This window comes from Ascidiella aspersa, chromosome 2, assembly GCF_963924565.1.
Source record: "Ascidiella aspersa chromosome 2, kaAscAspe10.2, whole genome shotgun sequence".
NCBI lineage: Eukaryota > Metazoa > Chordata > Ascidiacea > Phlebobranchia > Ascidiidae > Ascidiella > Ascidiella aspersa.
Genome location: NC_139448.1, coordinates 35,105,989 through 35,131,841, shown reverse-complemented (window position 1 = coordinate 35,131,841; position 25,853 = coordinate 35,105,989). Strand labels below are relative to the sequence as shown.

At 37.5% G+C, this 25,853-nt stretch overlaps 2 protein-coding genes across 2 annotated transcripts in view; both read left to right on the top strand.

The window, feature by feature from the left end:
• LOC146165499 (NFX1-type zinc finger-containing protein 1-like) overlaps positions 1-16,592 on the top strand; it is a 36,433-nt gene extending 19,841 nt beyond the window's left edge. The window contains exons 19-37 of the mRNA XM_083380938.1: positions 343-535; positions 1,209-1,388; positions 1,850-2,056; positions 2,414-2,513; positions 3,012-3,142; positions 3,586-3,675; positions 3,826-3,979; positions 4,420-4,610; positions 4,879-5,038; positions 5,765-5,904; positions 6,573-6,742; positions 7,255-7,348; positions 7,663-7,790; positions 8,478-8,651; positions 9,586-9,736; positions 10,872-11,188; positions 12,949-13,069; positions 14,114-14,291; positions 16,180-16,592. Coding sequence (XP_083237064.1) covers positions 343-535; positions 1,209-1,388; positions 1,850-2,056; positions 2,414-2,513; positions 3,012-3,142; positions 3,586-3,675; positions 3,826-3,979; positions 4,420-4,610; positions 4,879-5,038; positions 5,765-5,904; positions 6,573-6,742; positions 7,255-7,348; positions 7,663-7,790; positions 8,478-8,651; positions 9,586-9,736; positions 10,872-11,188; positions 12,949-13,069; positions 14,114-14,291; positions 16,180-16,292 — 2,992 coding nt within the window. The 3' untranslated portion in view covers positions 16,293-16,592. The remainder of the gene's footprint in view (positions 1-342; positions 536-1,208; positions 1,389-1,849; positions 2,057-2,413; positions 2,514-3,011; positions 3,143-3,585; positions 3,676-3,825; positions 3,980-4,419; positions 4,611-4,878; positions 5,039-5,764; positions 5,905-6,572; positions 6,743-7,254; positions 7,349-7,662; positions 7,791-8,477; positions 8,652-9,585; positions 9,737-10,871; positions 11,189-12,948; positions 13,070-14,113; positions 14,292-16,179) is intronic.
• A 3,846-nt stretch (positions 16,593-20,438) lies between these two features.
• Positions 20,439-25,853, top strand: part of LOC146165498 (uncharacterized) — a 28,384-nt gene continuing 22,969 nt past the window's right edge. Inside the window, exons 1-3 of the mRNA XM_083381601.1 lie at positions 20,439-20,578; positions 21,112-21,242; positions 24,840-25,066. Of these exons, the coding sequence (XP_083237727.1) occupies positions 20,446-20,578; positions 21,112-21,242; positions 24,840-25,066 (491 nt within the window). The 5' untranslated portion in view covers positions 20,439-20,445. The remainder of the gene's footprint in view (positions 20,579-21,111; positions 21,243-24,839; positions 25,067-25,853) is intronic.

The following is a 25,853-nucleotide window of genomic DNA, read 5'->3' as shown; positions in this document are numbered from 1 at the left end:
AAAATACGTTTTTAGTGGCTATGTCCATTTTTTTCTCTAATTTAACTGCTAGTATCGATATGAGTTATTGCTTATTGCAAATTACCTTAAATTGGAGAATATACATTGTCAAAAAAGTTTGCCTATAACATCTCTCCAACCTAAAACTAACACTATAAACGCACTGTGTGGTGTTTGTTTTTATGACGTTTAGACGTAGCGTCATAACGTTGTGACGTCACATCTGAAAAAAATGTCATGCCCACAAACAGAAATCCAGGATGTCAAGGTTCTGATCTACCAAACATACGCTTGAAAAAGCTCAGTTTTTATCCATATTAATCGGAAAGTTTTTTATGGCAGGAGATGGGTTGATGATTACCGCTCCAGTCTGCGCGAAGAGATAAACCGACGCACTGACCAATATTGTCAAACTGCGAAGAAACTTCAGCAGATTCAGCGGGACGAAGATAGGACTGTGCTTGAACATGCCGACATCATTGGAATAACGACAACTGGGGCTGCAAAGTACCGCGACATTATACACAAACTGCCGGTAAGCAAAAAACAAAATGCTGCAAAAACACATCTTGTCTGTAAAGAAATTAAAATCTCGGTAAAAATAGACAACCTGCCGCTAAAAACTAAAATTGCCTGAAGAAAAACTTTAAGCGAAAATTCATAAATTGCTGCAAAAGAATCAGAATATACAAATGAAATCCACAGGTTGTTGGTAAAAATAAAACTCGCCGCAAAATATACACATAATCCTGGTAAAACATTATAACCATGCTGTTGTAAATTTACCAAATACTGCTTAAAAAAAAAACTACCAAAAAACATAAATTGTTGTTAAAAGTTTCACACACTTCAAGTAAAATAGTTTAAACAGTTTGCAAAATCCTTGGAAACAATTGAATTAAGCTTTCAAAAATTTTGTAACTGAAACACGTTTCAAAGGTGCTTAAATTTCGATGTAGGAATCATGTGGCACTGTATAAAGACAAACTGTATTGAGTTATCGACAAGCTTTCGCACAACCGTGCTTGTTCAGGTCATAAGTATTTACTTCGGCCTGATGAAGCACGGTTGTGCGAAGCCTTGTCGAGAATTCAATACAATGTCTTTATACAGTGCCACCTGATTCCTCTATTTTAATTAGACAAATACGGACATTTACATAAATTTCTATATTGGTGCTTTGAAATCAGTTTCAATTCCTTCTTTAGGTGAAGGTCGTAATTGTTGAGGAGGCCGCCGAAGTGTTGGAAGCCCACATTGTGACGTCAATGCCCGCGTCAACGGAGCACCTGATTTTGATCGGCGACCACCAGCAACTTAAACCATCACCGACCGTTTATGAGCTGGCCAGGAACTACAACCTCGATGTATCTCTCTTTGAACGTATGGTAGGTAGACCACGTTCGTTATTTAGACAGTACTAAATGAGATTGCATCAGTTGCCAAGTAAATTTGTGTTCTAGCATTCCCATTGAAGTTAATTGTGTTTTATCTCCTCGGACTGCCGTACTTTTTGTTCGGTATTGTATTTACCGGATAACGGAATAAATTACAAATTATATCGGGCATCCCAAGCAATATCATAGAAATGTGTAGCTAATAATGTTTGCTTTGCTGTTTCCCTTCCAAAGTTATAACAACCACTTTTAGGTGGATTGATGTAGATGGAAGACACCGATAAAAAAATTACATTGTCCTTGCAAAATTAACTTACATCATTTACTCCACTCTGTCAGATCAACAACAATATATCTCGAACGTTTTTATGTTTCACTGATTTTTAGCTACCGGTATGCAGCTTATGAAACACAGGTTTGCCACGCCGTTATTTTCTTCAACTTGTTTCCAGATCAACAACAAAGCTCCCTTTACACGACTTAACATCCAACATCGGATGAGACCAGAGATCGCCAACCTTTTGCGGCTTGATATCTATGACAACCTGATCGACCACCAGAGTGTGCTAGAGTACGAGCAGGTGAGCGGAGTTGAGAAGAACGTCTTCTTCATCACTCACGAAGTCATGGAGGAGAGCGTAGCTGATGGAAGGAGCAAGGTGATGATTATGAAGGAGGCGTGAGCCTTTGACGTTATAAAGCCTTTCTGGCCAATTTTGACGTCATAATACTTGTTTGTTGTATTTTTTGACGTCATAAGTCTTGTTTGAAGGTTTTGTTTACAAATCTTCATGTCACCAGGCTTGTTTACTATCTTTGCTCGACTATATTCCCTGTTATGCCTAAATTTCAATGACACTTTGCCGCAATTTATTGCAACAAACAGTCAATGAAGTAAGCGAAACAATACGTTGTAAGAATATCAAGCCCATGCAGAAGTCTAGCTATCATTTTGAACATTGCGAATATTTCTTTATTCATTTTCAACAATTTTTGCATGTTGTTGTTTCACGCAGAGCAACCAACATGAAGCAGACTTCATGGTCTCCTTATGCGAGTACTTGATGCACCAAGGATACAAGCCTGAACAAATCACAATCCTAGCCGCCTACACCGGTACGTTTCGTTTGTACGTTTTGGCATATTACGTTTGCATTTGACGCCCAATAGCAAAATAACTTAAAAATTAAGTTGGTTTTGGAGAAAGTGGTTTCTAACTGTAAATTTATTGTCACTGATTTATTGTTAAACAGCAATATACAAACTGCTGCTAACATGCGTAATATTGATTATAATTGTTTAGTTAACATTCATTTAAAACTTTTAAAAAAATGTCATACCATTTGGCGAATGTTTTTCACTTACACTATTTTCCTTTATTTATGTTTACATATTTTTTACTCCGTCTTTTTGCATTGAAACCCTATACAAAATTTTAAATTTATTTTCTTACTAACCCTTATGATACGTTTTTTGATATCGTTCTTAGAACTTCAAAGTTTTGCCCAAAAAATAAAAAAAATTCGAAAAAAGTTTGTTGTTAGAATAGCTAACACGTATTAGTTGGTTTTCTATTTAAATTAGGTACACTTATAGATTTCTTTTTAATTACAGGCCAGCTTTTCGCCTTTAAACGCACGATGAGGCAACAGCTCCACCAAGGTGTGAGAGTAACAGCGGTCGACAACTTTCAAGGAGAAGAAAACGACATCATTCTACTCTCTCTGGTACGAAGCAACGAAGAGGTAAGTTACATTGGCATGCTTTTTTAATCAAGTTTAGGGTTTATGTCAATATTTTAAAGATTTAAGGCTACATAACCACGATGAAATAAATCTGTAAATGCTTTAAGGGTTGCAAACATATTGGAAAGTCTTGTTTAACGTATCAGAATTTTAGAGTTTATATTACTAATTTGAAATTTAGTCCTTTTTTCAGTCATTTGGGGGTCCAAATGTCATTTTACTGATTTTTTTTAATTTAAAATTTTTAGTGTGCAGTTTAATAATTAATTTGGAATATCGTGTAATCCTGGAGGCTGAGTTGGATTCCACGTCAGGCACTATTGTGTTAACAAAGGTTGGGTTCGGTAGGACAACGTTGCTGTTCGACTATCACCCGATCAACAAAAAAACGTTTATGTGTTTTTTTAAGCAAGGTCGTGACTACTTTGTCCTTTATGTTTCAGGCCAAAATTGGCTTTCTTAGCATCAAGAATCGGGTGTGCGTTGCTTTGTCAAGAGCCAAAAAAGGACTTTACTGCATCGGAAACTTCAACGTAAGACAATTGGGTCAAAACATTTGAAATGAGTTCTGAAGAGTTTTATTTTTTTCAAAGGCGGTCTAAAATTTTTGCTTTTGCGCTATGTAAATTGTAAACTACGATTAGTTGCACTATTTGGTCCTTAACAACTCTGTTTATATTTAGATTCTGCAGCAAAGCAGTGAACTTTGGAAGAAAATCGTCTGCAGTTTGAAGGCTGACGGTCTCTTCGGTACTTCTATAGCACTTCAATGCCAAAACCACCCTAAATGCATCACCCAGGCTTCCACTGTGGCTGACTTCAAAAAAGTTCCAGACGGTTCGCTGGTTTTGAGTTAATTTTACAAGATTTGTCGTTGTCTTTCATTGATCCATGTCACTACAGTCCTAATTTAGAAGGTTTGACAACCCCATAAACAAGTCAGGGTGACAAATCGTTCTCAATTGTAATTATTTTCGATAAGCAGGAGCGCTTGGAGTAAAATCACACTTCTTTAGACGAAATCTTATTTAAATTAGCTAAGGTCTTATGCTAAAATTCACAATAAAATAAAATACAACTCTAGTAAAGAATAATGCAAAAAAGTGGATATTTGGGCAATTTTCAGTGTCCTCAGAGGTCCAAGTATTTTCTTAAAAACAAAAGACAAATCCCCGTAAAAGAACCCTAGATATCCTCGTCAGGTTCCAGTATTCTCTGATATCTCTACTTACACACTAAAATACTATAGTTTTAAAGCTGCTATATGCTCATTATAGGTGGCTGTGGAAAGCCTTGCGAGTACCGTCTTGGCTGTGGCCACGTTTGCACTCGAAGCTGTCATCCCGACGACCAGGACCACACCAAGTTCACCTGCCGGAAGCCTTGCACTGAGAAGTGTCCCAAAGAACACCAATGCAAGAAGCGGTGTTACGAAGTCTGCGGCCGTTGCACTGTGCAAGTCGAAAAGGTTGGTATCGTAAGTTACGAATTTAACGTCGCCACGCCTTGACGTAACTTTGTAATGCCCCTTATGTCGTACCTTTTAACGTTAAGCTTTGACGTAACTTTGTTATGTCCCTTATGGCGTAACTTTGTAATATCCCTTATGACGTAACTTTGTGATGTCATTCTAAAAATGTTTGGCCCCCTAGTCGACTTAGTGATTTCAAGTAGTGGGCCTTCAATAGCTTGCAAAAGACTTGCCAAATTTGCCGACCACATATATTTCTTCACAGATGGTTCCTAAGTGCTGTCACATGCAAAAAATGAACTGCTCTCAGGACCCGAAGAGTTACTTGTGCAAAAAACCTTGCCCGGAGACCTTAACTTGTGGCCACAAATGTGCAAGTACGTGCGGCGGTAAATGCACCAGTGAATGCAATGTTCCCTGCAAAGGTGAGATTACACATCTCTAGCGTCTGATCTTCGGTTGGCAATATTCGCCTAAAAAGATTTATCCGATTACAACGTGCAAGAAAAGTCAGGCTAGAAAAACAACTAGCCTGCAGTGAGGTTCGAACTGACGACCTCCAGCCAAGCCGTCGCCCTACCAACCGAGCTAAACAGACTCAAATAGAAGCGAGTCGAGAAAAAAACATATGCCAATGCTTTCGGTGTACTATTAAAACGTGAGCCGTAATCGTTGGTAAAAAAGCAGCTTCAGTAGAGATAGATCACAGTGGTTAAACACATATGTGCGTGTGTCTCTAATTCTTCAAACTAGTTTTGTTTACGAAAGCCCAAATCGTGTTTGGCTCATTTAACCAATTCTTAACAGTTAACAAAAGACAAAAAATCCTGAATAGATCGACTAATTCTGCTTTACTGTGATACATTTTGTTGATTAAAAAACGACTTCAGAAGGGTTAGATCACAGTTGTTAAATACGTACATGTGTGCAACCTTTAAAAATCTTGTAATTTAAATTAAGGTAATAAAACGATCGCAACTGTATTGCAGCCACGTAAAACTATTTTTTGTACGGCCGTATGTTCTCCCCAAAATATGGGGCCTAACTTTTAGAATAAAATATCAAGCATAAAACATTGCTGGATTCAGCTTGAATTATTTTGTTCTAACTTGTTTGTTAAGTACAAAACATTTTTTGGGACTTTTTTGCAGTGTTATCACCGTGCGGCCACGAAATATTCATGGCGTGCTACTTATCCAAGAACCCGGACAAAAATTTGTGCAACGAAAAGTGCAACGAAACGCTGAAATGTGGTCACGTGTGCAAAGGAACATGCAGCGATTGCTTTCAGGTGAAAAAACGTCAGTTGTTGATATAATGGATAGAGGTTGTGATCACCAGTGTTAACTAAGTCAATATGCTGCACCTAAGTAACTGTTCTCAAATGACTTGATTTAAAATTAGTTTAATGAAATATTTAGTTCGGCTACAATTGAGCATTTACTTAAATGTTACGCGTACATTACTTTGCCTTTCGTTTATTTTTGGTATTTGATCATTATTCGGTTTATTTTCGGTAATTCGTATGTAAATTACTACTCGGAATGGTATTAATGAGAATAGGGTATATTTAACAAAAATGACTTTACTTAATTTTCTTAATAACACTATATAGTTAAAAAAATCACTTGTTTATTACACTATCTAGCCTGTACTAATTAGTTAACTATGGCTTTTAACAGTTTATTGCACACCACAAGCTCTTTAGGTATTAAAGGTAAAGTGTTTTTTCTGAAAAATTATGTTCCATGTCTTTTTATTTTGCCTTTTATTGTGAACCTAAAAAAGCTATAAGATTCTCGTAAAATTAGGCTGCGAGAGAAGGGCTTTAAGAACCAATGCGTTTTAAGAATATTGAAAAAAAGGTAACATTACGTTCGCCTTTACAAAGTAATTGCTCCCTATCAGTTGTCTTGAATTACAAGCAACGTTTCGTAAAACCTTATGTTTGCTTTTCAGGGGAGACTGCATATAAGATGCCAGCAGAAATGTGATCGCCTGCTGGTTTGCGGACACATATGCAAGGCAAAGTGCGCTCAAAACTGCCCGCCTTGTGGAGAAAAGTGTGAAACGATTTGCAAGCATAGCAAATGTAAACTGAAGTGCTGTCAGCCGTGTACTTCATGCAGGTAATCGAACTAATTAAAAGTGCAATTTTGCTTAAGTTAGTAAGAACATATTTCGGTATTTTAGTTGCGTAATGTTTCGAGTCAATGTTCTGTTTTGAAATGACGTAAATTGGTCTACCTTTTTTTGGGAAAATCTACATTTGTCGTGTAACCTCGCTGGTAATAATTGACATGGGCTTCATACCGTATTGCCTATTTTTGCGGCTCTTTTAATGCTATTATAATAACAAATAAAACGGTGTTTTATTCTCTTATAGCTTCAGTTTTTACAACTGCTACAATATTTGTTATTTGACTGTAAGATACGTCTCATCATAATAAAATGTTTCTTTGGAAGTGTTGTATTAGGTTTATGTCGAAAAATTAAGATCTATGATAATGAAAAATGTTAATATTGCCCAACGTTTCTAATGATAATTGCTAGCTTAGGTATAAATCGGTAAGTTCTACAAAAATTACGTTAAAAAAATGCAATTTTTCTATGCCGCTATCAGACGAATATATTTTTGCAGTGAGAAGTGCGATTGGAAATGCGAGCACGTGACCTGTAAGAGCAAGTGTGGAGAACCTTGTGACCGACCTCCGTGCAACAAACCCTGTGAAAAGGTGGGTTATGCGGTGGGAGTTGAAGCTTGGAGTTTATTCTTGGTTTACAAATATTTCTTCTGTAACTTTTTTCACTAAGGTTCTAATGTTTCAATTGAAAACATGACAATAAACTAAGTTGTAGGAGCATAATGGTTGGAGGTTTTAGTTAGACGTCGCAAGAATATCACAAAGCCCATATAAAAGTTGGTAGAATTTATTTTTTATGTTCAACATGGGCTTTGGTATATTTTCTATAACTAGGTTTTTATTTATATCTTTCGGAACTAGCTTTTCGGAATGCTCTTATTAATTATTTTATGTTTTTTTATCAGTTAATCGAAAAGTGCAAGCACCCCTGCATCGGTCTGTGCGGAGAGCCTTGCCCGGAACTTTGCAGAATTTGCGACAAGGAAAAAGTTACCGAGATTTTCTTTGGAGACGAGGACGAAGAAGAAGCCAGGTAAAAATTAAACATTTTAAATCGATTGCAAAGATTTAAATTGATTGAAAAAGTTTTAATCGATTGAAAAAGTTTAAATCGATTGAAAATGATTAAATCGATTGAAAAGATTCCAATCGATTGAAAATGTTTAAATCGATTGAAAATGTTTAAATCGATTGAAAATGTTTAAATCGATTGAAAATGTTTAAATCGATTGAAAATGTTTAAATCGATTGAAAATGTTTAAATCGATTGAAAATGTTTAAATCGATTAAAAATGTTTAATCGATTAAAAATGTTTAAATCGAATGAAAAGATTAAAATCGATTAAAAATGTTTAAATCGATTTGAAAATGTTTAAATTGAATAAAAATGTTAAAATCGATTAAAAATGTTAAAATCGATTGAAAAGATTCAAATCGATTGAAAATGTTTAAATCGATTAAAAACGTTAAATTAATAAGTGTTAAAGTCGATTAAAAATGTTTAAATCGGTTGAAAAGATTCACATCGATTGAAAATGTTTAACCTAATTGAACATATTTGAATAGATTGAACGTGTTAAAATCGATTTAAAATGTTAAAAGTCCAAATAGATTTGAAAACAGTGACTTAAGTGCACTTAAGTAAAAAAAATGTACATAAGTAAATAAAGAACACTTAAGTGAAAGGTCACTGACTTAAGTCTTACAATAATGCAAACAGGTTCGTGGAATTGGAGAACTGCCGGCACATTTTCACGTACGAGGAACTGGACACTTGGATGAACCAAAAGGACGACAGTGAAGACCAGGACATCAAACTTAAGAAATGTCCCAGATGCAATACCTACATCAGGAGATCGACTCGATACAGAAAGATCATCAATGAGCAACTTAAGTAAGGTTTAAGTCAGCGGTTTCCCGCCTTTCTTACACCGTGGCCCTCTTGGAAAATTTTGAGAAATCAACGGCCCCCTCTATTTTATTCAACCTTTTCAAAAAACTTAGAAATGTAATTTTAAATAAAAAAACGGTTTATGCATTAACCGGTATGCTAGTTAGAATAATAAAATGATATAAATACAACACACAATAAACATGACCCCCTAAGGGTTCATGGCCCACAAGTTATAAACCCCTGGTTTAAGTGATAATACTGATTCAACAAACATTTTGCGCTAAATTTAAAGCGGGTTTAAAGTTATTTAGAAATTTTCAAATTCAAAAATTTTGTTTGGGTTCACTATGCACGGATTTGTAATGTAGCTTGATAAGGAGTTGCAAAGCCAAATTTTTTGTTGTTCAACTGAATAAAAGTTTAATATATCAACACTTCAGGTGCGTTTTTTAGTGAAAATGATCTTTTTTGCTCTTGAAATCCAATTTTTATGTTTTTGAAACAACTGCTTTAGCTCAAGTTAGATTTTAAGAGAAAAATCTGAAACATCTGAAAGCTTTTTACGAAATTCCAATGTCAATTTTTTTTAAACTGCAGCTCATTAAAAGGATAGAAAAGTAAGGACGAACTCATATTTTGTAATGCCAATTTTTACTCCGTAGTTTTTAAGAAAATCATAAAATTTTGAAAACAACGCACGAAAAAAAAATAATTTGCCTTTCGAATGGATCACCGTGACAAACATACATATGGAAAATTTGGTTATATTCAAAAAACGTATGGGTGTGTAGACTGTAGAATATTGGTCAAGGGATTAATTTTTTTCTTGTCTGTTAATTTTAACTGGTTCTTTAATATATTGTGCCTAACGCTTCTTTCAAATACAGTAAATTTAGAGACACTCTTTTAAAAAAATAACATGTTTTGTTTTAAGATTGATCAACCAAGTGAAGTCAAAGATTGCAGGCGATAAATACGAAATTCAAGATGCGAGGGAAAAACTCCGGAGGGAAATGAACAGCGACAAAGCTTTCCGTAAAGTGTTTTCCAAAGCGTTTGATATTTTAACAGAAGAAGTACACGAGGTAATAAATGTGCTTGGATCTACAAATTTAGCTAAATTAACTATTTCGTCATATAAAAGCACGTACCGTAAGTTATAAACCTCAACGAACATTCGAACAACCTTTTGACTACACCGAAAGCCCTTGCAGACCCACTGAATCTGTTGATCAATTAGGCAAGCAGAGCGGGCTAGAAAAATAACTATAGCCTGTAGTGAGGTTCAAACTCACGACCTCCGGTCATACCGGGGCCGTCACTATACCAACTGAGCTGCACAGGCTCAGAGAAGAGCGAGTCGAGAAATGACCATAGCACTGTTTTCTGCTGCATCCTGTTCGTAAAAGTAGCCTGCGGTGAGGTTCGAACTCACGACCTCCGGTCATACCGGGGCCGTCGCTCCACCAACTGACCTGCACAGGCTCAGAGAGGGTGCGAGTCGAGAAACAACCATAAGCCAACGCTAGATCACAGTTGTTGAACACATATACTTGTGTATCTTATATTACCTTCTGACAATGAATTCCAATTTTTATCTGGTAAAATTAATCCTAAGTAGTTTTTCCCTTAACAGTTGGTGCTGAAAGTTATCTTAGGCTCATAATGCAAATTAATTTTTAGAATTACATTTATTTGAAGTTATAGAATTAAATTGTAAAATATTGATGTGGAGTCGGGTAAACAACCCTAATCCTATTACCGAGTCCAAATCCGGCAAATACACAGTTTGTATTCCATCAATTTACTTAATTCAAGCACGTTAAAAAGCAATTCAGTCAAACGGTCTCATATAATTCATTCATCCACAATGCATGTCAGACTCGAGACCCGGGTAATTTTACGTGGTCTTACTCAAGTCCCGAGTCCGATGTGCGCATGCGCAGCACTGGGTTTGCGAATTAGATAGAAGTAAATTCTAAATTATGTTACTTTTTATATTCTTGTTAAGTCAAATTAGTTTAGTTGCTGTTGTAGAAAAAGGCTGAAGAGAATTGAAAACAACAATACCAACTTATTACAATAATGAAGAAAATTGCAAAATAGACTTTCTTTTCTGCCTAAATATATATATTTCTAATTGTAGCCTAATTACTTTTTGTTGCTGTTGTTGTTGTAATCAGAAAAGTAAATTAAAGAACCCTGCCTTTGTTATCACAGAGCCGAGCCAAGACCCTCACCGCCGTTCACAACGTGAGCGTGAAATACCAGGGCCTAAGCTCCATCGCAAAATCGACTGAAATCACTCAGAAAAACCACAAGAGTCGAGCGAGCATATTCACACGTTACGAAACACCGTCATATCCGCCTGAAGTAAGTCGGGAGTTCGGCAAATGCGAGAAGAAGGTGAGGGACTGGTTGATGCGGAGAAGAGAGAACTTCTCGGATCAGGAAGTGGATGACCTTCAGATGGAGCTGGAACGACTCAAGCAAGCCGCCAACTATTTTGTGCTGAAGCATGCCGCGAAAACGGCTGGGTGAGTTTTACGGTTTTACAATGAGGGTGTAGTAGTATATTGCTCACAGTAAAGCTTAAAGTATGTACAGTATAATATTTTAACTCTGTGAATATAGGTGTAGTTGCGTATTGGGATAAGTGAACGTTAATCTTCTTAAGAGCTAAGTTGATTTAACATACTTAATAGGTCAGTCGCAAAATTGCCGTAGTAAGTTTGATGCAAAACGTAAAAGTTTGTCAACAGCAGGGTAGGTTTTACATAGAGTGCTAAAAGTTAGGGGCAAGTATGCGAGTGTAGTAGTGTGTTGTTCCCAGTAAAGCTTTACTAGGCTCTGTCAACTATAACAGTGTGAATAGGTTTACGAAACAATAATAGTGTTATAAGTAAACAGAAACATCGGGGTACGTTTTACGTTGAGTGCTAAAAACTCGAGTGAGATATGCGTAGGTGTACACATATCCCAGTAAAGCTTAACATTTTTAAAGTGTGAATGGTTGTACGAAATGATAATAATAGTGTTATGAGCAAACGAGATTTGACACACTTAATAAAAGTCGTTAGTAAGTAAGTTGTGCAAGGGAGTCCAAAAGCACCAGAAAGGTTAAAAAATTTCTAAAAACAACTTTGTTACGATACAACTGACATGGATAAAAGTTCAACACTTGGAACAGGCTTAGATCCGAAAATAAATGAAAATATTACAATAATCATTATTCCACTTTATACAAGATTGCTAGCAACTAAAAGTCTGAGTTGCGCTCAAACCCCTCGCAAAAAATGCCGGGCGAATTTACGCAAAGCGCCAATATCCAGAGTTCTATAAAATGAGACTTTAATATTCTTTAGAGCAAGAATAGTGGAAAAGGCGCGGTAAGTTTGACATTAAGTGCCAAAATCTAGCGTAACAACATGCATAAATGTAGGTGTGTGTTGCTAGCAGGTAAAGCGCACTGCACTGAATGCTACATATCAAAAAATACCCCGTACAAAATGCCGAGTTAGTTCCAATAGCCAGGGTTAATTATTCTTTAGAGTTTATTATTTCTTTAACTTTATTATTCTTTAGAGCAAGGAAGAAAAAGGGATTGGTGGAAAAGACAGGTAAGTTTGCACGAGTTCCAAAAGATAGTGCAGCATATACATGTGTGTAAAGGCGCACTGGGCCTATAGTGTAAGAATGTCAGCAGTTAAACTGTACAATTACCAGGAGCAAGAATGGGTTAAAATACTCCACGGTTAAGTATCAGCAAAACGGTTGGGTTGCGAATTTGTTTAGAAGTTACTGGAAGCTAGTGTCGCATGAGAATAGGTGTAGTAGCTATACTGTCCAAAATATGTCGTGCTCGATTCGAGCGCAAAGTTTTTAAATTAGGTTCACACTTTAGAACATCTGCCTATAATACGACTCTGTAAAGTGATTTGTACATAAGTTAAATCTTTCAAATGTTTCACTGTTACACTGATTGTTAGCAAGCTGAGCCCAGGTAAATACATTTACTCAATGCGTTTAATACGGCCTAGCTTGAACCATATTTTAAAGTAAGGAACTATCAGCAAGACCACAGCAAGTTCAAAAATATTAGAATGTTCCAAATCAAAATGCTAGTTTGAAGCTGTAAGGAAAATGTGATCGTTTAGCTGTGGTCAAAGTAAGCCAGAAATAGAATTACTGCCGGAACTACGTTTCGAGAATTTTTTTAGGAAACAAGTATTTTTTTGAAATTTTTTTTGAGTGAACGAACCATCACTAATCCGACGAGTAATGCTTTATCTTTCAGAAGTACTTCTGCCACCAAGTTGTTGGACAAGCTGGGCAAGATCTTGATCGAAAATTGTGCGCCCTTTGATGAAAAGAAACAGAAAGCGGTGGAACAAATACTACATGGGATTAAAGAAACGGTAAAGATCATGTGTATTTTCAGCATACTAGATCACAGTTGTTAACACACATATGTGTGTGCGCGTGTTCATTTGAACATATTCAGCATATATTTAGGTAAAGCTTACCGAAGCTATTGTTCAAAAATGGAATTCTGTTTAAAGGCTCGATTACACTACAGCTTAGCGAAGCTGGGCGTAAAATTGCGTTTGTACTATGGCTGCATAACAGACAAGGCAAAACAACTTTCACGCTTCGATGGCAGTCGAGCCAATCGTAACTTTTTGCTAGCTGCAGCTGCTGAGCTGGCCTTAGTTTAGCAAAGTATGAAACGGTTGAAACAATATATATTAAATGCAAATTACGCTTTGCTCAGCTTCGCGCAGCTGGAGTGTAGACGAGCGTTAAAATGCTAAAACAACACAGGTTGCGATAAGGTTTAAACTTAAGCTCATAACAATACCAAGACCAGGAGTTACACAAAAAAATCTTGCTAAAAACGAGTTATACAAACATCGACCCACACCACAGTAAGCTGACAAGAAAACGTAGCAGTAATATATTGCACAACTGCTGGTCACTTACTCAATTTTAAGGCTGTAATTCCAATACATCAACATTTGTGCTTATTATTCTTTGATTGCCTTTAAACTGTGCATTTTAGATTAAAAATAGGTTTTCAGTTTACGAAAAGTAGTGACCCAGAAAACTGTAATTGCATATTAAGTATTTTTGTAGTTGATGCTGTTAGATTAAAAAACAACTAAGAGTTAATTTCATTCATTTTGTAGATGAAAACACATTTGTTTCGTTTTTTGGGTACAAACTTTAACCCTTTACAATAAAAAGTCAATTTTTAGATTAAAAAAATTTTTACTTTAAAAGAGTTTTTTAATTGTGCTGAAGTTTGAAAGCAAGAAGAATACAAGAAGGAATTTAAGAAAAATTGTGTATTTTTTAAAGGAAAGTGTTAAAATGTTATCATTAAATATTTCAATAGAAAGCGTATTCTTTTATAAATGTAATAATTAACAGCTTTTACTTCAACAGTCAATTATTTCCAGGCACCGGAACTTTATTCAGGACTTGGAATCAGCGTCAAAGAAAAAGAAATGATCGTAAAAGCGATGGGAATGTCGAAGGGCCACTGGTACAAATGCCCCAAAGATCACGTCTATGCCATCGGGGACTGTGGTGGTGCTACTGTTGAGAGCAAGTGCCCGGAATGTAACTCAGTGATTGGTGAGCAACGGTATTACCTTATAACGTGGAAGCATTCGAATTAAGGAACTGACTATGCCAGTGTAGGCGAAATATATATTCCTTTAAAAAAATTCTGATCCTGTGTTTCATTTGGGATTTTAAACTTGTCTATATTGTCATAATGATGCATACAAACATTAACGTGCAGTTGTGGATATACATACATATACGTGTACAACAACTGTGATCTACCTAGCCCTTCTAAAGTGTTTTTTTGAACAAGATAACGTCTTACGTGTCACAATTCACTGAAAACCTCCAACAGACTAATCGAGTCAGTTAATCAATTAAGGATTTTTTATGCAAGCAGAGTGGGATAAGGAGAGAAAAAAACATGACACCTGTTTAGCTTAGTCGGTAGAGCCAACTATACAATTAGCGACAACCGAACATATAGCAACCTAGTTGAGATAAATTACGCAATTCCGAAAAAAAGAAAAAAAGTTAAATAAAACATTAACCTTCAACCCTTTTGAGTCAATAATTACGACCAAGTCAAGTTATTTGTCCAAAAGGCTTAAGTCAAGTCAAGTCTTTTTACCAAAACGATCAACCATCATTTGAATACAGTGGTCTAATTGCACTTAATTCAAACCCTCAAGACCTTGACTTAAGTTATTAGAACACCTTTTATTTTCGTTCTACAAGCAAACACCCCCAAAATAATATGACCACTGGGAAACTAAAAGCTGCTTTTTATACTGTGTCATTTTGAACGTTTACATTTGCACACACAACCTCGCCTTTACTTTACTCTGCATATTACTAACATCCAGGGGGTACGTCATATCGACTATCGTCAGGCAATCAGGTGGCTAGTGAAATGGATGGAGCAGTAAGACCAGCCTTCGGTTACTGAACTTCAATATCACAAACGATGTAAATATTAAGACTATTGTTTTTTTGTATTGGAATTTTGGTGCCGGTTCCAACATTGCCAGTAATTTTTCTTTCCTCAACATCTAATCCTAAAACTAACCACCAAGGCTTTAGAATATCTTAAAAGGCAGAATTATGCAGTTAAGCCTACGAATTAATCAACAATCACAGGTACAAGGTTAAAATATAAAACTTTTCCACTTTTTTTCTTCTTTGCGCTTGATTTTTGCTAGAGCTAGGCTACTTATAAAAGACCTTCTCCCGTCGTAGAGAGCTACGTGGCTCGCAAGGGGTACCAAAAGTTTTGAACAGATCTTGCTTTAAATAATATTCCATTTGTTACCCTAACAACCATTATATGCAAATTTTAAGGGTGTAGTTAAGTAACACGTAATAGTAATATATGGTATGTCTGATGTAATGTACACCAAAAGCCATTGCAGACTCACCGAATCTGTCGATCAATAATGCAAGCAGGGCAGGCCAAAAAACAACTAGCCTGCGGTGAGGTTCGAACTCACGACCTGCGGTCAAGCCGGGACCGTCGCTCTACCAACTGAGCTATGCAGGCTCTGAGAGGAGCGGGTCGAGAAATAACCATAGCACTGTTGCCTGCTGCAGCCTGTTCGTAAAAGTAGCCTGTAGTGAGGTTCAAACTCACGACCTCCGGTCAAGCCGGGACCCCAGGACCAACTGAGCTATACAGACTCAGAGAGGAGCGAGTCGAGAAATAACCATAGCACTGTTGCCTGCTGCAGCCTGCTCCTAAAAGTAGCCTGCGGTGAGGTTCGAACCCACGACCTCCGGTTCAAGCCGGGACCGTCGCTCTACTAACTGATCTATACAGGCTCAAAGAGGAGCGAGTCGAGAAAGGGCTAGATCTTTTGTCACAAGTCATGTCAGAAGGGCTAGACATCAGTTGTTATCACACATATGTGTGTACAATTACATGTTTCATTGATGTCTGACGTAATGATTTCACTTAAAGGCGGAACATCACATCAGCTTTCTGCTGGCAACCAACTGGCTCGTGAAATGGACGGGGCTGCACGACCCGCGTACGACCCCATGAATTTCCACATTCCAGAAGATCTAATGTGATTGTGACGTCATACTGCGCTTGTGACTTTACAATAGGTTTTGTTGTCGTTGTAGTAATTACTAGTGTTTGGGAATTCATAGTAATGCAGATACTACCTGGTCAACTGGATTTACCTTCACGTTATGACTGTCTTATTTTAATTAGAATAACTTCTCACTGACAACGGTTAATTTATAAAATTGTATAAAACAGATTCGTACGATATTTTCACCGATTTTGTTTTGAAAAACAAATAATACCTTCTTTCTTTTACCACATATATCCCTTAGTTTGTCACCACATTGCTACGACCTGTCGAATAAATAGGATTTTTTAATTATTATAAAAAAAAGTTTGGTTTAATCTAAATTTGTTTTTTGTCATTGCATATCTAACTTACGATTTAGCTGGTGAATTGTAAGAAGCCATTCAAACCTAACCACTTTGAATCGACGTACTTCAAAGTTGTAATAAAAAGGTCTGTGATTTTATCAACAAAAAAATTTTGCCGCAGTAACTTGAAGCTTATCTTGTGTTGTAAATGTGTAATCTGTGCATGCTTTGTCCTGATGAGTGTGCATTACAAAAAATACGTTTGTCTGCCTTTAACTATTGAGTGCAAATACCAACAAATATAAAGCTTTTTCGCAACACAATATTTGACCGTTTTTTGACCGAAAAATTAAAAAATTTTGACCGAAAAATTAAAAAAATGAAGTTGATTTTAATCGTTTAGACTTCGTGTTCACGTTCGTTTACTTTCGTAAAAGTCAATAAAAGGCAAATAGATTCAAATCGTGTTTCTGACAAAGGTATTTCAAATACGTCACTTTTACAACGTAAAATAAGTAATGCCCCATCAATACAAACTTAGACTGATAACAATTGCGTCCCACCTTTTATAAGTGATGCTTGAATTACTTGTCAGTCACATTAACTGAAGATAATACAAGTTCATATCGTCTTAATAATAAAGATGATGTCGATCTACTCGACCTTTTTGGCTTTCTAATTCGTTATCAAGCTACATTACAGATCCGTGCATAGTGTACCCAAGAATAAGTGTGATGTTGAAGTTGATTACATTCTAAGTTTGTTGTAAAATTTCCATACAATGAAAACCGCCATTAGTTTTACGGCGTCGACTTATTTTAAGATTATTTCCTCGCTCGGTGTGTTCAGTATTGTAATGACTTAAGTCAATAACTTGACTTAAGTTCATCGTATGTAACTGTTTTTTAAATGACCTAACTTTGACTTCTTTCCATTAGAATATTTGTCTTGACAAGTCTTTTGGAAAACCTTTGGTTAAAATCAAGTGTTTTTATTCGGCATATGTTGTATTTTATTATTACGTTGACTTAAGGCTCATAATCGGACAAGTTTACCGATATTAATAGTTTAACGTTTTACTTTAAAGACTTGACTCTGAGTTGAATTGCTCTAACTCTGGGGTTCTTAAACTTTTTTTACCGCGGACCCCTAAATTTGTTTTTGGTTTCGCGTGCACCACAATAGGCAAAAAAATATGAAAAATTACGTCAGAAATTGACGTCACAATACAATAAGACTTTATAAATGTGTTGTTTTCGTTCTAAAAATGTGAAAGTGAAATGGAGTTTAAATACAGTCAGTGCAAAACCGTTTTGTTTTGAATTAAACTGCTTTCTTTGAAAAAAATGATTACTTTTTTAAATATACACTAATATTTCAATTAGGCCTTCATGGACCCCCTAAAACTAATTCACGGACCCCCAAGGGGTCCATGGACCCTAGTTTAAGAACCCCTGCTCTAACTTGTGAGTTGACCTAGGCAACTGATGGCTTGGACTGCTTTCGGCGAAACACTTGGCTTGGAGTATTTTTTTTAATGACTTCAGTTATTTTTTAAATGACTTGACTGGGACTTCAGCAATTACAAAATGACTTGTTTACCATACAGGGAAGTGTAACATAATAGGATTTATGTCAAAACTAAAGAGAACAATATATTTCGTGCCCATCACCGACCCAGTGGTTTTGGTTAATCGCCGACTTTTAAGATGATACAATACTCTAAATGGTTTGGATGCTTTAAATATCGGCGCTGGTGTACAATCCTACAACTTTTTTTACAGTAACGAAACGAGTTGTCAAAAATGAAATTGCAAGAAAGGAAAAAATATAAAATATTACTTGACCAATCCAAACGCTAACTCGTAACCTTAACCCAAAAAATGTTAGCAATATGAACACTAAACACCGGGACGAAAATATGGTAGGATTCTGGACCAGCGCCAAAATAAGCGATAGATGGATAGAATGCATATAAAACAGTCTCGCAAAGAAACGGACTGAATATTCATGATCGACGAAAATTTACGATTTGCAACATCGGATATATAGTTTAGGTCTTCGGGCAACGTGAACATCAAAAACTAGTCAAGTCGTCCCTCATTAAAAAACCGAAGAGCACTGTATTCTTATAAACACTGTTAATTGTTTGGTAAAAAGTCTGCTGATAACCACCAGTATTATTTTCGCTACTTTTTACAAAGACCGTGAAAATGCTCACCGCCTAAATAATGACGTCATTTAAATTAACCGCACCTTCTAAGGCCGGTTACCGTGCGAACACGAAAGAAAAAGAACAAAAACGAGCCTTACAGCGCGAGGCGAAAAAACAGAACAAGAGAGAGATCGACTTACAATCGGAATCAGTCGTTCCGGGTTGCTGGAAATCTAAAAGTCGGCTGAGTAATCAGCGGCACCGATGCTTTGTGCTGATCTGGCCGATTCGAAATGCTATTCCCGCGCTCCAAAGACCGTCACAATAGGAAACAGCGCGGCTCGCAAAAAGATAAAGACCCTAAAAAGGGCTCGATTGTTTCTCAATTGACCTCTGGCAATCCGGGCCAAAAAGGACCAAGCGTAGCACTCGGAATCACAGGTGTTTCGCAAGCACCAGCGCCCGACGACGTAGCAACACGTCAAGGCAGCCCACCACGTCGCAAGGATATCAAAGAGTCTGATTACAACTCTTTAAAACTACCAGCAGCTTCAAACCGGCAAGACGCAAGCGTTGGCGGTTATACCAGCGACGGTGGCTTCGTTGTAAAACGAATTGTAACCTCGGACGGTCAGACCGCTTTAAATCAGCGCAGACGCGCAAACTCGGCGGTTAGGAGGTCACACGAAGCTAGAACCAGCCAGGTTTTCGCTCCAAACGAACCCCAACCCACTCCCAGCGCCCCACGCAGCACCCCAGTTGCAACTGGGGCAGTCGGGCTTGGACAAGCAGCAGAACGGGCGATTCAATACGAAGCAACTGCTGCCTATAGAACTGGCGAGTAAGTGATTGTTTTATTAAGATTAATTCCATTACTAGATAGAAAGAAATATAACTCAAATTGTTATTGTTTCCTTTAAAACTAACTGAAACGTACGCCTATACATACACAATGTGTATCTGTGATCCGGCCCTTCTGAAGTCTTACTGACCAACGATAACGGCATCAATATATAGTAGACATAAACTAACACAAGATGCCTTCGGGGGCCTTTACCGAAAGGCCTTTACCGAAATCAGTCAGCCTAATCAGGATTATACTGCAAGCAAGGCTAGGCTCGAGAAACAATTGGCCTGCGATGAGGTTCAAACTAACGACCCCCGGTCATATAGCGGGCTAGGTGTGTTTTTAGCCTGGCCTCGCTTGCACAATAATCCTGATCAGGTTGATAATTCATTTAGTAAGAGCGGTAGTAAAGATAATAAAACTTATAATCTTTACTATAGGATATAGCCAATAAACATTACCAGAAACCCTTTTCAAGCAAGTGGTAAGAGGCCTTAATATTTCAATCCAGTTAAGCTTTAGCCCTAAAAACGTTTTGTTTTTAAACTGTTCATGCATAGTTGCGATATCTGTATAGTCCCCAAATTTAAGTCGAGCAGCAACATTTAGAATTAAGGTAGCAAATGAATGTCTTGCAAAGTAACCAAAATTGAAAACAAAACTTACAGTTTTAGAAACTTGCGTCTTGTTATTGTACAATAGGGAAAATGTATATTAAATTTTAATAAATCTTTCTGGTTATATCAAAAGCACTTGTGGTGAATTAACGTAAAAAAACGTACACGAGGCACTGGTAGAGTATAATAATTTTTCTATATTTTCCAGACTATACGGGAACATGGCCGCGCTATCTCGGGAAAGCAGAGACTTATCTCTACCCCGATTGGCCGGCAACCAGCAAAGTATAAGCCAGGATGTAGGTCGACTGGGAACCACAGCTTCCTACACTGCAAGGTTCCCGGGATTACCAGGTAAGATACTAAAGGACTTCAGCTATAAGACCGAAATTAGAACAACATCAACGTCGGAATAAAACACAGTTCGCAGTAAGACAAAAAATAAAACTAATACCGATTTAGTCACAAAACCATACCTGGCCTCAAAACCCACGCATAACTTCATCACTATTTCCCCTAATAATTTCAACCCTAACAAGAATTCTAAGCTCACCCGGTACCCGCCCATAACCATAAGCAGGGGCAAACAATTCGGTGCCAAAACAGAGGCGCCGTTTATACTGGGGCGCAAGAAATGCCGATGTCAAACCGGCCAGACACGTGTCTCTCGATTCTATAGTTTTGGGCGTTTTTTTGGCCATTTATGCCTAATTCCGATAAATCTAGGACTTATTCCGACGAGTTCTAGATCTTATTTTGCCGTGGATTTTACCGCTCAGCCATTAAATATTTAAGGTTTTCTTTGGAAAGCCACTTGTCGTTTACTCGATAAAGTTAAAAGGATATAGCAATGTTTCCAAGCAAGGCTAATCTCTGTTTACTTTCAGGAGGGAGCAGCAACATTGCGACACAAGCACGTCCTGAATCAGTCCTCAGCAATGCAGGTCTTCCTCCTTATTACGTCCGGAGCACTCTGGAAGACACGGAACGACTTCCCGCAATCCATCCATCAGTTTGGGTGAGTGGACTTAACTATTCACAAGTATTTCACATCACATCTTAGAATTGGTTAGTGCACTTAATAACTGTCCATCACTCAGCATGTGTGAGTGCATTTCATTTTTGAGCTGATTTTACTCAGAGAAATTTCGTACGATTAGCAGATAACCATCCATCCCTCAGTATGGGTGAGCGCACATAATTCGCGAGCTGATTTTACTCGGGTCATGTTAGTGGACCCACATCGCAGGTATCTAATAGGATCAGCAGATAATCTGCCATCCCTCAGTCTTGGTTAGTGGCTATTACTTTTGAACAGTCTTGATTTTACCGAGATGACGTACGATCAGCAGATAACCGTGGGCTCACTGAAGCTGAAATTTGTATTGTGAAGTAGCTGCTAGGGATGTCCGATAATATAATATTGGACCCCGTACTCAGTACCAAGTAAAAGTATAGGAAATTTTCGATGCTCTCTTACACAAATTTCGGTCTTAATTAACGGAAAAATACGCTTCGCAAAACTCAGGAACCCAATTCCTTTTAAACATTCATGTAATAGTGGAGAAAATAGAATTAAAGCAGGGAATAACACATCTACTTGCTATGTCTTCTTTAACTGACATGAGATATATCCAAAGTCTGTCATGAAGACATATTCCCATGCAAGGCATACCCAAGCAGTCAAAAACCGAACCCATGTAACTTTTTGAATCATGTCTTGTTTTGCTTGTTTAAAGGTCCGTATCGTGTTTACTACAGTCGTGTCATAAACGCTTTACAATAATAATCGCCCTGGGTGCTACACAGGCTCTGTAAAGCTGCTATCTGTGCTGCTACAAGCTTACGTTATTGTGTACTAGTTGTGTAAAGGATCGAATTAGCAAACCTAACGTCATTGACTACAATCGAGCTTCGCATTTATAATGTCAAATCAACAATCCGTTCATATGGTGTTCGAATGAGATCAAAGAGACCCGGTTTGTAACCAACAGCGGCTATAAATGAAAGAATTTACCCTTGGCGCTTTTTGTACTTTACTTAATAGAGTTAACGCTTTAAAAACAAAAAAATCCTGTGTACAATACGAGTAAATTTAGGAGCATATTGATTGGAGGTTTTAGTTAGACGTAGTAGGAATAGCAAAACTCATATAAAAGTTGGTAACATTTCGAACCTTTGTTCAGTGTACCATCGTGGTGATGTAGCGTAAATGATTAATTGCCGAGCTATTGTGTTTACGGTGCAATTTACGCTGTATTTGCTTATGTCAGAGAATTGTTCTGTGCTAAGCAATCGCAAACTCACAACCATGTGTTAAATGCTAAATGGCCTGTTCCGCGATTATCTCGGCGGTCAGCAGTTTGATTGTCGGTAGCTATTGAAGACCGCTTTCCGCTTGTAAAACTAACTTCTTCTATGTTTAACGTCTTGCTGTTCGCAACTTTGATATTGCAAGTAGCATCTCCTATATGCTAACTTGTCCGCCTCCTATAGTTTCAACTGGGTGTTCGCTTATCAGATAATACAATTAATAATCACCAGAGGCATTGTGGTTGACAAACGAGTCATACGCACGCAACCTTAAAACGAGAGTCAGAAGCTTCAGCAATTAACTTCGTGCCCCACAGTGATACATTCGTGGCTAATTTTAATTACTTCTTTTAAATATGATTGTTGCCTAAAATATACGACAAAATGATATCGTGGCATAACGAAAGTAGGATAACCTCAAAATGTTGATGTTTTAATTGGGGTAAAAACTGCAATTCGTGATATAACTAGTAAAATAGCACTTTTCCCGAATTCAGGGCTTCAAACATACAACTAAATCAAATATTAACATCTATACGAATAAAATATGACGACGTTATCACCAAGACACCCCAAAGGTTAACTAGTGAGTGTATATATTTACGTTAAACTTTCTTACGGGTGTGTCAGCTTAAGGGAAATACCTAAATACCAATTCGGCAGCAAATTTTCCGATATTAAGTCCAGAGATAATAATTAGGAAAGCAGAACTGTGGCCACAACAGTTTACTCTTTGTGGCGCCGCTGTTTTGGAAATATTCGCACCGTTTTGTCCTTGCCATTAGCTGGGCCAAGATACGTCCTATAAATACAGAGCGGCGAATTGTTTCGTCACTAAGACAATGGCGCGCGTCACAAAAGGCCGTCGCGCGGCGGACGCCCCACCAAGCATATCGCGTTACCCCCGACCTGTGTCCTGTGGGACCTTGCTGAGAAGAAGCGAATAACTCTAGCGTATAGAGCTGTCGATCATTTTCCCAAGTCAATTTTTTGTTATTAATTCGGCCGCACTCTAACAAATAACATGACGATTTTTGGACCATAAGTTTAAGTTATTTTTTAACTCAATAAACCGGGAATAGTTAAATATCTTACCAAATCTAAACCTTTCAAAGCGCAGACCAACTGAAATGCTAACTAGAAGAGTATTGGCGAGCAGATTAATAGGTTCCAAACTGTTTCTGTCCTAAGAAGAATCTTTTTTGTTTCTTGTTGTGAAGGTGTTTCATAGTGGATAAAACGTAGAAACGGACAACTCCCGCCTAGGCCTTTCCATCATTTGCCCAAAGCATTTATGTAATTAATGTGCACATATTAACCTAGCTTACATAAGAATAAGAGATGTAAAAACATATTTTCATTCACTATGATCTCCAACAACACACGACACGTCAGTGACGTCACGATGTGAATCAATGCTGCTTTTCTAAAGTAGAAATGTTTCCTAAATGGTAATCATTTTAAACCGACGGTACTTTTACCAGTCAGTGGAAGAACGAACTCAAAACAAACAAGTATAACATCGTAGGCTAAAGCTCAGTATTTGCCATTCGTGTTCTGTCTGGAAATAAGCATTGTATTCGTACTTCTTCAGCCATAAGATCTAAATAAAAAGAACATCAACGTCGAAATAAAACACAGTTGGAAATAAGACAAAAATGAGGCTTAGACTTGATAGTCGCAGTAACGTCTCTGTAGGTCTTAATCCGTCGGAATAAGACCTACATGCCTTTACGTGACCCCAAACCCACCCCAAAGTACATTACTAACCCCCATAATAATTTCAACTCTAACCCATTTTCTACCCCCACCCATTACCCACAAATAATCCAAACAGGCCTAATAAATCCGGTGCCAAAACAGCGGCGCCTTATCGGTCGGCGCCGTTCAAACTTGGGCGGCCAAACTTCGGCACCTAATCGGACGATGACAGGCCCATGGCCCCGTCCCAAACCGAAATCTCTGCCTATAGTTTCAGCGTTATTATGTCCATTTATTCCGATGAATTTAGGACGTATTCCGACATGTTTAGGTCTTATTCAGACGATTAACTTGTTATTCTGTCGTGGCTTTTACTGCGTATTTGATTTTAGTAATTCGGTTGTCTTAATACTATGGTATTATAGATTTTCTTCGCCGACGCGTGCTTTAAAGCATATAATTTTAAAGTTTAATTTGAGCAAGATGTTGGTGACTTTGTAAAAGTGGTAATTTTAAGTCCATGTGAAAAAAGTAACTGGGTTAAAGTTCCGTAACACAAGTTAATGTTTATTTGAATTTCGCTCGATTCTCAATTTTCCAGGCTTCGAGGGGAGAACGTCAGGTGGAGTACCGGGGTTTCGTGACCGCCCCTCCCCTCTCCGCTTCACCCCCCAACACGTCAGCAGCGCGTCGCAGCCCCACCAAGCGGAACGCGATCCCTCTGAAGCGCCCCTCAGCGGTGAAAAAGATGGAGGGAAAGACCGAGGAGTGTTGGAGATGCGCGCTCAGGATCGAACACTCAAAGTGCGAGACGACAAAGTACATAAGGTGGGTGGTCTACTGATTAGTTCCACGGCAGTGGTTCTCAACCTTTTTTTCTTTCGTGGCCCATTTACGTTGCCAAGAGAAAAAAAAAAAAAAAAAAACTGCAAAAGGGGTTTAGAACAAAACACAGCAGAACATAAAACAGATTATTTATTCAACCGTGCATGAGTGAGATACTTTCAGCTGTACAATCAATTTACATTTCTTTTTAATTCCTCCCCAAGCCAATATTCCTGTAAAATTAAATATAGTGACAAAAAATGAAATTAAATCTAGCTTTTTTAATTGGTCTGTGGCCCACCTCAAATGTTTTTATGGCCCACCAGTGAGCCACGGCCCACTGGTTGAGAACCGCTGTTCTACGGTTTCCCCATTCAATTTGTGCCAAATGACTTGGTCACCTACTGATTGTTTCTGCTGTTTTTCCTATTAAATTTGTATCAAATGGATGAGTTTTTCACAAAGTCCTGCTTTTTCGAATAAATGTGCATCAAACGACAGGAATTTTTAACAAGTACATAAGGTGGGTGGCTTACTGATTGCTTTTACGGTTTTACCAATAAAAGTGTGTCAAAAAACAAGGTATTTTAAAAAAAGTCCGGCATTTCATATTAAATGTATGTCAAATGACAAGAATTTTCAACAATTTTCTCAAAGTAAATTAGGGGGGTGGGTTGCTTTCTGATTGCTTGCTCTTGCTTATTTTCCTGCTAAATGTGTGTCAGATCGCTAAAGATTTTCACAAAGTACGTAAGGCTGGTCGCCTACTGATTGCTTTGGCTGTTTTTCT